The following is a 16,976-nucleotide window of genomic DNA, read 5'->3' on the forward strand; positions in this document are numbered from 1 at the left end:
AGACCCCTAGCAAACAATAATGGTGTTGAAATACCTTTTCATACAAAACAGAATTAACTGAAAATGAATTCAATTCTACTTAAAGATGGCTAAATGTATTAAAAGAATGCATTGTCATCGTGTTCTGATATATTATAAAAGTTTCAAATGTCTAGCTAGTCGGGAAGTTAGTTAAAAATCGATTGCAAGATTTGTACCGGACAAATAAGAATACGAGCTAAGAAAAACGTTCTAAAAAGTACAGGTAAATCTACTTAGTAGAGAAAAAAACAAAGCTAAAAATAATTTCATAACAAAAGAAATGAAATGAAAAAAAAAACTTAATTGAAAATTAAACAAAATACATAATGCATCTCTAAAAATGTCCATATATCTAAGGAGTGCATTGTTGGATTAGTCCAGGGCTCTTTCAAACGCGAATCTGCCACTGGATTGATTGATATTTCACCTTTTTATTATACCAGTGTCACGAAAAAATTAATTATTAATGAATTTCGTATCTCATTAAAATATTTTGCTTCCATCGTCATTTAGGTAATGATTGAATAGACCTTTATGGTAACAATATGCGTGAAATTATACTGAGTCGCCACTCTTCAGTCAATATTAGTGATGGATAAACACGTGGCCTCGGGTTTTATATTATTATTTATTTATATTTGCATAACAAGCTGGTTTTATTCTAATAATTATTGTTATTGTTAAGATGATGCCTTTGGATAAGATAAATTAAAAAAATAAGATCTGTTGAAATACACACACATTCATTGATAAAACCGTGGCGACCAGACGCAAAACAATGAGTGCAAACGGGGACGTCATTCTTGACAAAATGGGTGAAAAGTGTACAGAGGAGGAGGTAAAACAACTGCACGTATTTGACAGGTTAGTGACTTTCCTGTCTTAAAAGTACATAGTAATATATATTTTATTTACTTCTTCCAACTGTGCAAACAACATAATTATTTTTAAACAAAAAAATGAATTTTAGAAAAGATTTTTTTTGTTTACTTATACAAATTATCACAAAATAGAAATTCACTGGTGAAACTTATTTAATTGATTGTACGTTTGTAATATCAAAAATTATAAAGGTAATATTCAAATCCGTATTATAAGTCGTATTTTTTATGGTGAAAGAATTAGTCAATACCAAAATATTTTATTTTACAATGTCATAGTAATTATCAGCTTTTCTTTAAAGAAAAATAATATACCTGCAGAATAGTTTACCTACCTAAGTTTATGTCGTAGATATTGGAATATGCGAGTGTAAAGGTTCAAATATATTATAATCACGTTATGTGCTGTCACAATAGATAAGCTACTGGAAAAGTGTGTAAGTGATGTCGTTTTTTTTTAAATATTCAAAATGTTATCAGACTGATGCTCCCATCCCGTAGCACATTTTGAACCTTTAAACGAACATTGTCAAAATCTGGCAAAAATTACCAGAATAAAAATGAGGCCACCTCATGCGTACCGCGCTCCATCGACACCCGCATGACTAAATTGAACGTTTTTCATCGTTTTATACATGCCTACACATTTTATACAGTCAAAATCGCGTTTTTTATTGTCTTTTATCATGGTCTTCAGGATGGCTTCTGTTCAAAATATTATCGATGTATACAATATCGCAAGTAATTTTAGCGTACGCACACATATAAACTGTTAAAATATTAATACATTAGAGTTGGCACTCTCCATCATTGAATTTATAGAGTTAGTGATCGTTCAAAATATTCTGCGTAATGACGAAACCATAGACTAAAAATGTATATGAACCTTAACACACAATTTAAAAAAAAAATGTTAACCTATATGTATAGCTAAATCACTTATTTACTTTTTAATACTCTCGTATTTACTATGTAGGCATTTATAATTACATATTTAATATTAACATTATAAACTTATTTTTATTTAACTTATTCTGAGATTATTGAATGAAATTAAATGTAAGTATGTCGTATTCTTAAGTGAAAATATGTACTTAACTTGAAAAGCCTCAAAACACACATTATTGCACTGAATACATTATATTGTATGCTGTATTTAATCTACGTTATATTTTACATTATAATAAAAAATGTCTTCCCATCTTCCTTCAAGTTTAAATTCCTTGGCGATAGAATTCTTTCGGGTTTTAAGTGAATAATAAACCAAGCTCCCTATGGATATAATCTTTGGTACTAAACTTTACTATTTCCCATTAATATGGATACATAGACTGTAAAAAATATGATAATCTGATAGTGTCAAGTAAGGAGAGTAGTGTGGATGTGTCTTCATGATTTTCCATTTAAACTGTATCAGTTTTTGCAGGGTATTTTTTGCTGTGATACATGATTTATGATCAAATAATACCCCTTCCATTAGCCGGGGTTGGAGTTTTTCTTTAATGTATTGCTTGGCCATGATATATCGGCTAAAGTATTCTTTGTAAATATTATTAAAGTACTGACAATTGTATAGGATAGGTTGATAATATAATACGTATTAAAGATTAAGTATATTATATATTGTTCTTCAGTGTTAGTTACAATACAACGTGTCTTTTATTTTATTTACAGGCGCTTATTTATGGTATTATTTATATAATCTTATGGTGTTTAACTACATTTTATAAATATCATCGTTAAACGTATTAATTTGAGAATGACATTAGAAATGCAGTTTGAACTAGCTACTAAATATTTAAAAAAAAACTATATATTGGTAGTGATAGCTAAATTGTATTATTTTACAGTGGTGATAAAATCAAAGAAGTTGAAAAAAAATCATTATGGTCACAAATCACTTTAGAACCTATGTGGATTGGCGTGACGATTTCTCTCTCCATGAGTTTGATCGCTTTCAAGAATCTATTCCTGCAGAGGGCTTGTCTGGTGGATTTGGGATATTCCGAGGATATGTGTTTCAATTCAGTGGGATCCGTCAAAGCTGGAATAGAAGTAAGAAAAATATTTGGAATGTGTTTAATAAATCCCAAGAAATGAAATATTAATATTCTTTTATAAGTAAAACCTAAGGGTACTTGTTTGTCAAAGAAAATTGAATGTAAACATGTTGAATCAACTTCGTTCAAACTGATAAAGATACATCTTTCAAAGTTTATAGAAATAATTTTATTTAAAATATTAGTCAGCTTGGAAACATCGTGATCTTTAGACCCGGAATTTGTCTGATATTTGAAACCCAGATCAAAAAACCAAATTTTAAATTGGTAACATTGTAAAGTCACAAACTAATCTATATATATAAAATGGAGATAGCATTTTCAGATTCTTGTACCAATTATTATGATTAGGATTATATAAGTTAATTTATTGTCTTTGCCCTTGTGCCTTACGGTGGCAAAATTGGTATGTAGAGCTTACAGCTCTTGAAGCTGGGGGTAAGAGTTCGCTCCAGTGTCTGTCAAAAACTACACGTAGTTTATTAATGATTGTTCGATCCGGAGAATGGTTCCAATGGGTCAGTTAATATAACCTCCATTCCCATATGATCTAATTAAGACCGACAATTATTGTATATATTTGTGTAAAAAATACATATTTTTTTATTTCCAGACGGAGGCTCAAAAAATAGTCTCATCATTGGCGATCACGAGTGGTTTTATTGGAGGAATTATAACGAGTACACTCCTCGTTTTTGTTGGACCTTGGAGCGACAGTAGTGGTAGAAGGAAACCACTTATCATACTTCCAATTCTCGGAACCATCGTGACTAGTCTTGGCTTGCTCATAATACAAGCCTTCCCTAGAGTCCCCACCATTTGGGTGTTATACGTAGAAGTGATTCCGTTGGCCATTGGTGGGAATTTTACACTTCTCGTGATGGCGGCGTTCAGTTACTTGGGAGATGTAAGTTCACACAAACATTTTATAGGCGATATATTATCCCAATGGACCATACAGCTTCCTCCATATTTTCTTTCCATTGACATGTACATATACCTATTCCAATAATTACTATTCAGCTACAGCATTCTTCAGCGCAATTCATCCACCTTTAACCCATATTTCGCAAGCAGCGAATACTATCGCGCGTCAATTGTTCGCCGCTTTTCACATTGAAGGGATTTTACTAGTATCGGTACAGTTAAAAACAATTACGATAGATACATAAAATATGCAAGAGACAAACATCACGAAAAAAAAGACGTTGCTATATTAGAACTGCAAGCATGTGTTGGGTCACATCACATACATATACATAGCCTCATTCTGCATAAGAATAATCTGCAACTTACTCGAGAGCCATGTATATAGTAATGATTTGCTTAGAAACAATGACGTCAGTTCCCATTTTCGAGTTATTAAAAAATGTCTTATATCTTTCTAATATGTATAATTTCTAAAAAAAATATTTATAAATATATTTTGTGTACTCATAATATAATTTTATATTTTGATAATACATATTTTAGAAACAAGATATTTGCATTGACGCCAAAGTTTTTCAAAAATGGAGACTATCTTACTTATATATTTCACGAGCCCTCAACTTTTACGTGGTGGTGACAGCTACAAAAAAATGACCATGATTAATAGCAGAAATGGAAAAAAGAGAAGGAAAACTCGAATCCTGGAAATCGTTGTCTCCATTATATTGTAAATGTAGATCACATCAGCTCACATGCGTTCTAAAAGCTAATTACATTTCCATTTCTCCTGATCATATTATTCAAAACAAAAATGCACAAATTTTGAGCTACATAACCTCATTCCTCGTTTTGTACAAAAAGTGCATTTCAATAGTCCACCTATTAAATGATGAAATTTGTTGACATTGTCCTGAAATAATAAACGTTATGCTCCCAGGTACCTTGAAAGTGGGAAATATGTCATTATTATATTACCTATGTAACCTAATTTTTCTTATCGTATAAATGAAAATTTCGCGAGTAGGTATATAAAATATAAATTGATATCATAAAAAGCTATTAATAGTTGTAAACGTTTGGGTGACAATTCCAAATTGGCATTTTTTTAGAATTATTAATAACCATGTCCTTGTTTTTTCGTACAAGGTGGTTGTTAGTAATTTTGAACAATCACAAACACCCAGACTTTGAGAAAAACACATAAATATTGTGTGTCCTGTCCTGACCAGGAATCGAACCCAGGAACTCTCGGGTGGAAGGAAAGGGCCTTACGCACTGCACCACGAAAGCCGCCTCCAAAGTAGCATTAGAAACGAAATAATGAGCATAGCGGGTGTATAAAGAGCCATTTGAATTATTAATATTTTGTTTGTAACCGTCAGTAAGGGAGGATTATTTCAGTTATCAAAATTTTTGATTTATTCAAAGGGTAAACGTATTGGAACACAAAGCTGTGGGTTCCCTACCTCTGATATTATAGATCAAAACAAGGAACATTTAATTTGGCTTTTTAAATTACAGATATGCTATAAAACTGGACGATGTGCCACAACTGTAATGGGATCAAACACCGGAGCTATAACTGCGTGTATGGTCATTGGAAGTGCTCTTGGCCCTGTCATATACAGAACTCTCGGATTCGTTGGACTTTTTTCTATATCATTGGCACTAGAGGTAAGCACCTATGTAAAATACATATCGCAGCAGTTATTTCAATTTTAAAAGCTTTATAGTACAGCGAAAAACTGAACCAAACATATTATATATTTTTATATACTTATAGCTAAAATGTGATTTTCTCTCATTCGTACTGGGGTTACGAATATTTTTTATAATATATAAAATATTGTATTTTAATCTTATTTTTCGATCAGTTTTTATCTTGAAATGCAGATAGAAAAATATTACGTGTTCTGATAAGGCAAATATTTGTTTTATGTAATTGGATATGCATCAGATTTTTATGCACCTGATTAATAATTGCATTAGGTACATGTTGTGTGACGTGACTATTCATGCAAATGATCAATTTTGATAGAAATATAAGATTGGATATATTCGCAGAATGTCTACGATGTTGTATTTTAATCTTCTCCTATATTTTTACGGTCTTTGCATATTATGTTGCGATTACATTGTGATCACGGCACGTGCTGTTACATGCTGGCACGGCGACGAATTTGGTCTATGGTTTCATCACTCCGCAGAATATTTTGAATGATCACTATCTCTATAAATTCAATGATGGAATGTGCTAACTCAAGCGTATTAGTATTTTGAATTATTATTCATTATTCATGCTAATTTCAATTAATTTTAACAGTGCCGTGCGTCGTGTGCGTATGTTAAAATTACTTACGATATTACATACATAGATAATATTTTGAACAGAACCCAACTAGCAGACCATATATAATAGAAGTAAACACCAGAGATACCTATATAATCATTTAATAGAAAATCCATAGAGAAAAAAAGTAAAACAAATAAAATGCGATTTTGACATGAGTCTAAAATGTGTAGGCATGTAGTAAATAATAAATATCGTTCATTGAGTCGTTCGGTTGCCGATGTAGCGTGGTACATGTGAGGTGACCTTGTTGTTGTTCTGGCGATTTCAACAGATTTTGCTAACTGACAATGTTCGTTTAAAGGTTCAAAATGGGCTACGGGATGGGAACATTAGCCTGATAAGATTTAAATACCAAGAAAAACTATATCAAATACTATTTTCCCGTAGCGGCAGCTTACTATGACAGCACGTGACAGCACATAACGTGATGATAATGTATTTGAAGCATTACAATACATATTCAAACAAAGGTAGACGTTAATTCCAGGAATATTTTTAGTAGTTTTGTAGCTACTTTTTATCTGATGCATTATATATAAGCTACTGGTACTGAATTAAAAGAGAATAATAACATCAATTAATTAAACTGCATATACCTAATAGTTATAGATATTTATATAAAAATCGATACCTTTAATAATTAATATACAAGAGGTTTAAAACAATATATATTATATATTTCAAAATCATGCCTATATATTTTGTAATATGAGATCTAAAGGCGTTTATAATAAATTTCAGGTATCTTCATTGATCTATGTTATATGGAAAGTGTACGATATAAATATATCTGAAAAAGTGCCAAACATATTGGACCTAACCCTTCCTTTGCAGGCACTGAAATGTGTTTTCAAAGAGAGGGTAGGCAATAGGAGGAAAATGGTTCTGCTTATGGTAATAGTACCATGCTCAAATTCTGCTGTTATGGTAGGTGAGTATATTTTTGACTTATTCTTCTTTCTATAGATTGTAGAAACTTTCTTTTTCTATAGTCTATTTATTTTAAAGTCAACAAAAAAATAAAAAAAAAAACATCCTAGAATCATCACTATTTTTATATTTTTAATGATAAAATGACGGATTATTGCATGGGGCCAATTTGCAAGGGTTGCAAGTATGTAACCTCTGCGGTAACCGGACAAAACAAAACGGAGGGGAAATATAAACATTCATTTTGTGGAATCTATTTATTAATAAAATACTTATAGACTTAAGTTTATAAACAAAAAATATTTAATATTTTAAGTTTTTTAAATTTTTAAGTGAAATCATCAACTGTTTATGAGGTGTATATATATATTTTTTTACAAAACCATTGTTTTGAAAATAATGCATTTTTGCCATTGATTATTATTACCCTGCCTACCGACCTGCCATTGATTATTATTAGCCAATACTTATACAGGACACATTGAAGTTATAAAGAAAAGTATGATACCCTTAGTAATTGAGTGGCAATAGTCGTGCATGATTATCAAAATCAAACAGATAAATCGAAGTTTTTACGCCAAATGGCCAACATGGAGTGATTACATTATAAAATTTTATATACTTCAAAATAACGGTTGTGTAAAAAATGTATATATACCTAATAAACAGTTGATGATTTCACTTAAAAACTGTAAACTATTAAATAGTTATATATATATTTCGTTTATAAACTTAAGTTTTATAAGTATTTAATTAATAAATAGATTCCACAACAATTAATGTTTTATTTTCCCCCTGGCTGTTCAATTTTGTCACTGTTCTGTTGTGTCATGTTCTTTGTCACCGTTCTGTTTTGTCATGTTCTGTTTTGTCATGTTCTGTTTTGTCATGTTCTGTTTTGTCATGTTCTGTTTTGTCACTGTTCTGTTTTGTCATGTTCTGTTTTATCATGTTCTGTTTTGTCATGTTCTGTTTTGTCACTGTTCTGTTTTGTCATGATCTGTTTTGTCATTTTCTGTTTTATCATGTTCTGTTTTGTCATGTTCTGTTTTGTCACTGTTCTGTTTTGTCATATTCGTCATGGAACCAGCCTCTGCGTACCTTAAACTATCACTGCCGCCATCGTAATTACTCTCCTATGTCTATTAGGATGATGTTGATGACATCGAAACGGTCAATATCAATATCAAATAGACAGTGTCTGAAATTAGACACGTTTTTCTTGTTACTATCATTATTTTTTTCTCATGAATTATCGTTATCGGAAAGTATACATATGTCAGTTAAATAAAATATATATTGCAACTACTGTGTGTTCATAAATATTAACAGAGACAATAATTGTTGAGTTCCGCAATGAGAGATGCCGTAAACATTGCCGTATATTTATGCAGATGGTCACATTCGAACACTCATCAACACTTGTGTTCCATTTAAAAAAATGTTATTTATGTAATTTATGCAATGAAATTTTATATGTTTTATGTTTCTAAACTATTCTCGTATAGTTTATAAGCTTGTTAAATTTTCTATAAATAATAAATAGTTCAGAAATAGGCTTGTTTAAAAAATGCATTTATTAACAAACCGGTTAATTATCTAAAGAAACTTGATAAATGATCCCAAACTTACAATTCGTGGGGTTGCTGCCAAAAGTTTGTAAGTCTATAATTTAGATATTTAGAGTTGATAACGGATTATATATCAGTATATAAATAATATTTATATATACCTAAATTCAAAATCATCCGATATATAGAACATGCACATAAAGCACAAAAAAATAGCATCATGCCTGATTTTAGAGGATATAAAAAACTTCAAATTGCAAGTACTCCATAACACGATTTTGAGACTTACCAACTTTTGGCAGTATCCCATTAGACAGATATATTTTACCGGCAAAATGCATTTTTGACGGCAAATTATGAGACATTTTAAACGTTTTTACCAGCCAATTGTAAATATTCCCTTTATAGTCAGATTTCAAACCTCTCTCTTCTGAAAATTGATTTTGAAACCTCCTTACTGTTATCAAAATTATACAACTACACTACCATAATTTAATCACTATAGTTCGCTTTACGCAGTGTTGTCAATATTACATGCATGAAACATTAATAAGTAATTTATTTTTACGAAATTTATCTTGTTGACCACCAAGAATATATATACCACGGTTTGGAAAACACTGGCTTAAATAATAATGTAGTAATGTCTAAGTAGCAGTTTGTAGGATGAAGATGTATTTATATATTATTGGAATATGTGCACACTAGTGCTCGAAATTGACCGGAGCGCCGTTCTGGTTCGTGAAATACCCAAAATAATCGCTCGGTATTGAGGAAAAAATAACTTGACCACCTGAGCTGGATAGGTCATATAACAATAAAAATCCAACAATTATTTTTATAAAATATACATAAAATTGATAACTATGTTAATATTTTCGGAAAATTATTGAGCTCTCCGGTTCGTAACATTTTTCATTTTGAGCGCTTGTGCATACGTGTTCTCATTTTGAATTTATCATTTATAAGTAAAATATATTTGACTAATAATCAATAATTATGGTTCATGTTTATCTTTCAACAGAACTACCAATCACATACATGTATCTCAGAAAACAATTTGATTGGACTGAAATGGAATTCGGAATACTTTTAGCTTACAGAAGCATAATTCACGTAATCGGTAAGAAAAATAACTATGTACCTATTTGGGTTGTTAAAATAATAAGGTATTGAAGAATACAGTATACTCACTCATAGTTAATGAACTATCAGGAGGAACTACCGGTCAGGAGATAGTATTTCGTGTAATACTTCAGATTTGGGATCATACTGAAATAATATTCAATCAATAATAAAAAAAATCAAATTATACAAATTATATTTTATTTTTTAGAAAAAAATCGATGTTTTTCAATCAACTATGTAATCCATTACATCAATAAATTGTTAAAAAATATTTTTGCTGTATTTTAGATTAAAAATATTACCTAATAATAATATGCAATATTAAGGGGAAACTGGCCAACGAATGCACGCATAATTAATATTATAAATTTTTAAACATGTACTGATAATTGAACACTTTTTATTCTGTCGCTAGATTCTCCTGGTAGTATTGTACTTCCCTTCATACAGATTTATAAAAATGCGTAGACACGTATAAAAAGTAATAAGAATAATAATTAAAAGTTTATTTAACATTTTTTCAGGTACAATTCTGATAGTAAAGCTTCTGAAACATAAATTTAAATTGAGAGACGAAGCTATTGGGATGCTTGGAGCGATTTCCCAATTAGTTGCTGCAATCGCCTTCATGCTCAGTTATCAAACATGGATGATTTTTGCATGTAAGTAATCGTAATGTTATGTGACCAAAATATCCGAATCATTTCAGAATCAGTTATGTTCAAGAATCATCATCATTTATGGCTCTTTGCGGGTCTTGGCCTCCTTAAAAAACTTCCTCCATCCAAGCGCCGACACTGCAGTTGCTTTAACAAAAACAACATTATATGAAACTCTCATGCGGCTCCTCAACAAACAGGATGAGAGAAATATGGATATTTTTGAGAGGAGAGTTTTGAGAAGAATTTTTGGGATTGTACACGAAAATGGCATTTGAAGGTCAAGGTATAATTAGGAGCTGTAAACACTTTATAGGGGCGAAAAGATCGCGTAGCGTATGAAAATGTAGAGACTGTGCTAGATTGGTCACGTGTAGAGTTGGGTATTTCTCGAGAAAATCTCAATCTCGAGATTCGGGATTTCCAGAAAAGAATTCTCGGGAATTCTCGAGATATGGGGAATTTTTAAAAAAAAACCCTAAAAAATCATAAAATCAGTGTAAAAACAGACAAATTCCAAAAAAATAAGATTTTTTTTATTTATGTAAGAAGAGACAAAATAGAAGGGGGAAAACAAAAATTATTAAAAACATTACTTATTAATATGGAATTTCAAAAAACACAGACTGAATCGCTGCGTTTGCAAAAATTGCGCTCTTTTTGAGTCGAAGTTGGGTTTTTTTTCGACCATGTCCGATCCTAATAGGATCATAATATGGGCTTCCACAGAGTAGAGATTTGTATTAACAAATTTTGTTTTTACGAGAAATGGATGTCAGCCACTTGCTCAACCTATTAGTTTAGAAAATATTTATATATATTTATATTAGAAAATCGTTTTTTCAATTAATATTTGATAATAAAGAAATCTCGAATCCCGAGAAAAGATTCTCGAGATCCGGGATTTCCTGAAATGTTAAAAATTTTAATTCTCGAGATTCGGGATGGAAAATCTCGAAAATTTCTCGAGAATTCCCGTCGGGAAATTCGCGAAACCCAACTCTAGTCACGTGCATAGAATGCCGGAGGTTATACCATTAAGGCGGGCTATGTGCACAATCCCCGAGGGCAAGAGAATACCTGGACGGTCGAAATTGAGATAGCTGGACTGCGCCACAGAATGCTCGGTCAAAGCAAATGGAGAGTGTTGACGCTGGATCGTCCTGGATGTAGGAAGTTTTTGAAGGATACCAAGACCCGCCAAGGGTTGTAGTGCCATAAATTATGATGATGATAAATAAGTAGCGGACGAATCGGCAAACAATTTGTAACTTAAAATGAAAGGGGACGGCGTTATAAGTTTAAGTCAAATTAATCTACATAATATATAACATAAATAATAGGACATCGACTCGACTCCAAACACATCATTTTTGAACGGGTGACAGTTAAGTTATTCGGTGAAGCGTGTTTATGAAAACATCTTATTCGCTGGCGTGATATGTAATGTATGCAATACAATATTATAATGATACATTAAAAAAAAACATTTTTTTAATATATTTTTTAGTTTCCATTCTCAGCATTCTCAAAAGTGGGGTGATGATAGCAGAGCGACCAGTATTGAACAGACAGATCGTTGCTTCAGAACAAGGTACCTACTACCCATTTAACAATATAATATTCATGCAGCTCTATTCCAACCTAACACTCTAAAATCATTAAAAATCGCAATAAATTGCAATGATACGTTCCAAGAGTTAATAATTATGTCGCGGTATGAAACCACAAAATATTGTTTGCTAAAAGTGTTCATGGAAGACAAGATAATTAAGTTGAGGCCAACCACTATAACTTTAAGGCATAAAGCCCATTGACGCAGCGAGTGCGGCGCTCGCGCAAAATTTCTACAAGTGGCGCGTAAATCATCAAAAATACAACGTAATCAAATACGCCAGCGCCCACTGGACTTGACGATGCCTTGCGCCCCGCCTGCCGCATGAGTCACCGTTTTTCGCTTCTCGGCGATACGATTTAATGAAAATACAAAGAAGTCCATTCATTGAACACGGCTACCAAAATTACGCTGCTCGAGGCGTCGTCGATCGACGGGCGAAAAGCAATTATTTAATAACAGGGAAGTCATTGTTTAATTTTATTGCGTGTCCAGTTTATCGCTGGTTGAATAATGTCGTCGTAAATATTAATTACAAGCCCCGAAATAATATAATATTTTTATTGCTTTGTTATGAGAGGCGCTGTAATAATAATTATTTTGTGCTGCTTGGGCCGCTTATTACATAGGTGAAGGGTAATGCGCGGCGAGAGACGTGTGATTATGGTTATGAATAAACACTTCATACGCCGACTTCGCCCGCTCGACGCGTTCTATGGGCACCATCGCTAAGTGCGGTGATTTTAAAAATTAATATCTTGCAATACTAAAGTCACGAGTCGAATTATAAATAGTTGTCACCTTACACTATCTTAAAAATCATCGTCCGTATCACCATCGCGTAAAATATCTTTAAATTGCAATGAACAATGACAATATACGTACTTCACACTAATGAAGCAAAGCAGAGAAAGCATTTAAGATAATTATTATATTTTACCGTGGCATCGTAGCATTTTATTAGTGTCTACCCATAAATTGTAAGCCATTTTATAGGTTAAATACGATTTCAAACACGTATCTCGGATTCATAAATGGGTGGTTCACAATAATTATGGATCAAGTCCATCAAAATGTATCCTGAGATATTTGGACCATAAGTTAAAACTCCTTTTGTAAAATACAGAAATGTTTTCACTGTATATAGGTACTTACCATATTTTGATAGTAGCTACATGGATAAATTTAAAGAAATAGTGAAAACATAAAGTATATTCAGGCTTTATTAATTAAGCTGTCCAATATTTCAGGCAAGGAGTAATTATTTTGATACAGAACACGGGTTTTTAATATAAAATTGTAATTGTAATTAAAACGGCCATGGCAAATTTCGACAAACCCTATACTGTATACTTTATGAATCAATAAAAAAAATTATAATTTTTAATCAAAAACCTGTGTTTTCTATCAAAATTACTTTTTGCTTGAATTTTGGGACACCTTTTATTAACAAATTAATGTTAGCTAACACCTCTTTATACTGCTGAAGGAACTGTCAAAATGGACATGATTCACAATCAATTTGATGTCGTATCAATACTAGTATTGCCATTTATGCGGAAAATTGAAGAGCTACGATTGTGATATTTAATTAAATTAAATTAAATTTAAAAAAAATAACTTAAATTAATTTAAATCTGTTTTATCTAGCCATAGAAAGAAAAAAAATCGATTTTTATGAAAATTAGACTTGATCCATAATTATTGTGAGCCACCCAAATATAACGATTCGGTGGTATACTGTTATTCAGTCGGAATAAAGCTGATGGTATGATAACAAATAATGTTTTTAAAATTATTACATAAATTCAATATTAAAAATCTATTCCCTTTTTTTTAGGAAAGATAAACTGCATCACCGCAGTTCTGGAAAAGTGTACGTCCTTCGTGATAATACCGCTGGCTAATTACATTTATAATGTGACGCTTACAACGCTACCGAGCAGTTTTATGCTAGTCAGTGCCGCAGCAAGCATTTTACAGATAATTTGCTATGCACTTGTTGAAAAGGAACCAATCGAGACTGAAGTCACAGAAAAAGCATTTAAATCCAATGCATTTAATCCAGAACAAAAACCAAATAAAAACGAATCCTGTTTACGTAGAAATAACCAAAACAATACCGTCACAAGTGATAATACGCATTAATGACAATAAAATAGATACCAAAAATGACGTAAGTCGACAAACAAAAAATAAAAGAGCAGCGATTTCCAACTTTTTATTTTGACGGAACCCATAAAATATTTTGTAAAATCTTAAGAATCTCAGAGTACCTATACATTTTATAACTTTGCACTTTTTTGCACTTTTTTTACTACACTGATACGCCTTTTTGTCTGATTACCTCGCATAAAATTATATCAAATGATATTTACTTATATTAAAATATTATGCAGTAATAATAATTCTAAAAAAGTATCATTTTCATCCTAGAGCCGGAGTGCAAAGTTATGTAGCGTATACTCTACCTGGCTGACACATACCTACAAAAATCATGAAAGGTCATTTAAAAATGTACGCGAAAAGTAATAAGGTAAATATATGTTTGCCTACTAACACGTGTGATAGTATAGTCACATTGTCGAAAACTAATCAAAATGCTTTGATAAAGGGTAACAGTGCGTAGTAGGCTATTTTTCATACTTGATAAAACTCCTACTACTGCAATATTGATTATGGCGCATAATATTATAGGCAAGTTTTTAGTTGTAGTTTATTCGAGCACAGCATAATATCCGAATACAAACTTTAAAATTATCAAAAAGTCTGGTAATGATATACATTTTTAATGACGCAATTCACCCACTTGAGGATAATGAATTCATATAGACTAAAAGTGTTGAATGAAACTTTATTCTAATGTAATGGATATTAAACATAATTGAAACTGGAGCAAAAAAATCTCTAATCTCACAATTTTCGTACAAACCGAGTAAACTCTTTGAGGAGTTTAGAAGATTAAAGACTTGTTTACACGGGATTAGTACTCGATACTCATACTTATACCGACATATGGAAACAGGTCGAATACTAATAATTATTAGTAATAATTACAAGATAAAAAGAACTTTTTATATAAGTACCTACAACGTTTTTAAATTTTCTGTTGAATTATTATGCTCAATATGCTCAAACTTGTACTTGATATGAAGTAAATAAAAAACAAACAAACAAATATAGAATACTTAAATGCCGTTTTGATTTCCATAGTAACGCACGTATATATTAATAATTTAGTTGCTAGGACCACCCTCTTAGCAACCAATAATAGTCTTTTACTTTTTACGGATTTTTCTGAAATAACTTTCCATACAAAACAGAATTAACTGAAAATGAATTCAATTCTGCTTAAAGATGGCTAAACGTATTAAAAAATGCATTGGCATCGTGTTCTGTTATATTCTAAAAGTTTCAAATGTCTAGCTAGTCGGAAAGTTAGTTAAAATTTGATCGCAAGATTTGTACTGGACAAACAACCACCGGACAGACAAGAATACGAGCTTATAAAAACGTTGTAAAAAATAACTGTAAGTAGAGCAAGTCAAATTACTCAAATACAAAATAAATTCACATTTTGTAACGGAAAGACGATATATTCGCACAATTCAACGACTGTTTTCACCAAGCGCTTACGACAGTTACCAATAATCAATTTATAAATGAATAGTTTTAAATTGTCATTAGATTATCGTAACTAATTTACTCTCAACACTTTAACATGAATTATATTAATATAAAAATATATTTTGCACTTGCGGCTTAAATATTTTAATGAATACTTTGACACTTTACTAATATTACATACCTACCTACTAAGGGATGGTTGATTATTTTCCTAATAAATTAAATAAAGAGTTTAGAAAATTTTATTAGGTTTACTAGCGCATAATAATGCAGGCGATCCATTAACAAAAGTTTACGGTGGAAAAGGTGTCTGTTTTACACGATTTTTGCTATCCTAGCGGAAAAAGACGAAGCTTGCAATTTCAGACATTCTTTTGATAATTTACAATAATAAATAGATATGTATCTGAAAAAAATAAAAAGAAAAATATATTTTATTTTAAGTCAAAGATAAACATACAATTATTGTACAAAAATGTTACAAAATGTGAATTTGTCAAAGGATCCCATCTTATTGTTAAATACATATTATAGTTTATGGTCATATTTATTATTAAAATTAATTTATTAAGTTTTCTATGTATTGTCGTTTTCTCTTTAAGATCTTTGATTAATTCATAGTTTTAATATTTTTTATTTTTATTTTGCCTCTGGAGGTATCGCCTTAATGAAAGCAGTTTGAACAGCAATAAGTGACTTATGTGGGTCTATTCTATACTTATCGACCGCTAAAGTGATAAAGTGATATATATTATCAAACTTAGGGTAGGTTTGTATCAAAATATTAGCACTTATTGTAACAATTACACGAAGCTGGTTTTTATTGTTGCAATAAGTGCTATAATTTAACAGCACCTATCTTGCTGCTGTTAAAATATCGCACTTATTGCAACAATAAAAACCAGCTTCGTATAATTGTTACAATAAGTGCTAATATTTTGATACAAACCTACCCTAAGTTTGATACTATTTATTACTGTCTTTAGTGTTCGATAAGTATAGAATAGACCCAATGGTTTTGGTTTTATTACACACTATTTTAGATGATTTCATTATTTTTAATTGACTGAAAACTATCTTCTAAATATCTGAATATTTTTTGTTATCGTGAATTTTAACTATTACAAAGTGTGATTAATTCCTACCCATTTTGCAATGGCGCTATATGAGGGTAATTTTGATATAAATTATATTATTTTGT

The 16,976-nt window shown here is 31.1% G+C and overlaps 1 protein-coding gene across 1 annotated transcript; it reads left to right on the forward strand.

The window, feature by feature from the left end:
• Nucleotides 1-591: 591 nt before the first annotated feature.
• Nucleotides 592-14,361, forward strand: LOC147073424 (lysosomal proton-coupled steroid conjugate and bile acid symporter SLC46A3-like). The gene is made up of 9 exons (XM_085945303.1): nucleotides 592-885; nucleotides 2,753-2,957; nucleotides 3,576-3,869; nucleotides 5,414-5,566; nucleotides 6,987-7,176; nucleotides 9,771-9,869; nucleotides 10,399-10,536; nucleotides 12,044-12,127; nucleotides 13,989-14,361. Exons 1-9 carry the CDS (start codon nucleotides 800-802, stop codon nucleotides 14,294-14,296), a joined length of 1,557 nt encoding a protein of 518 aa, XP_085801429.1. The 5' UTR covers nucleotides 592-799; the 3' UTR covers nucleotides 14,297-14,361.
• Nucleotides 14,362-16,976: the final 2,615 nt, after the last annotated feature.

Source organism: Rhyacophila brunnea, unplaced genomic scaffold (genome assembly GCF_057557595.1).
Source record: "Rhyacophila brunnea isolate RB1 unplaced genomic scaffold, BYU_Rbru_1.0 scaffold_18, whole genome shotgun sequence".
Lineage (NCBI taxonomy): Eukaryota > Metazoa > Arthropoda > Insecta > Trichoptera > Rhyacophilidae > Rhyacophila > Rhyacophila brunnea.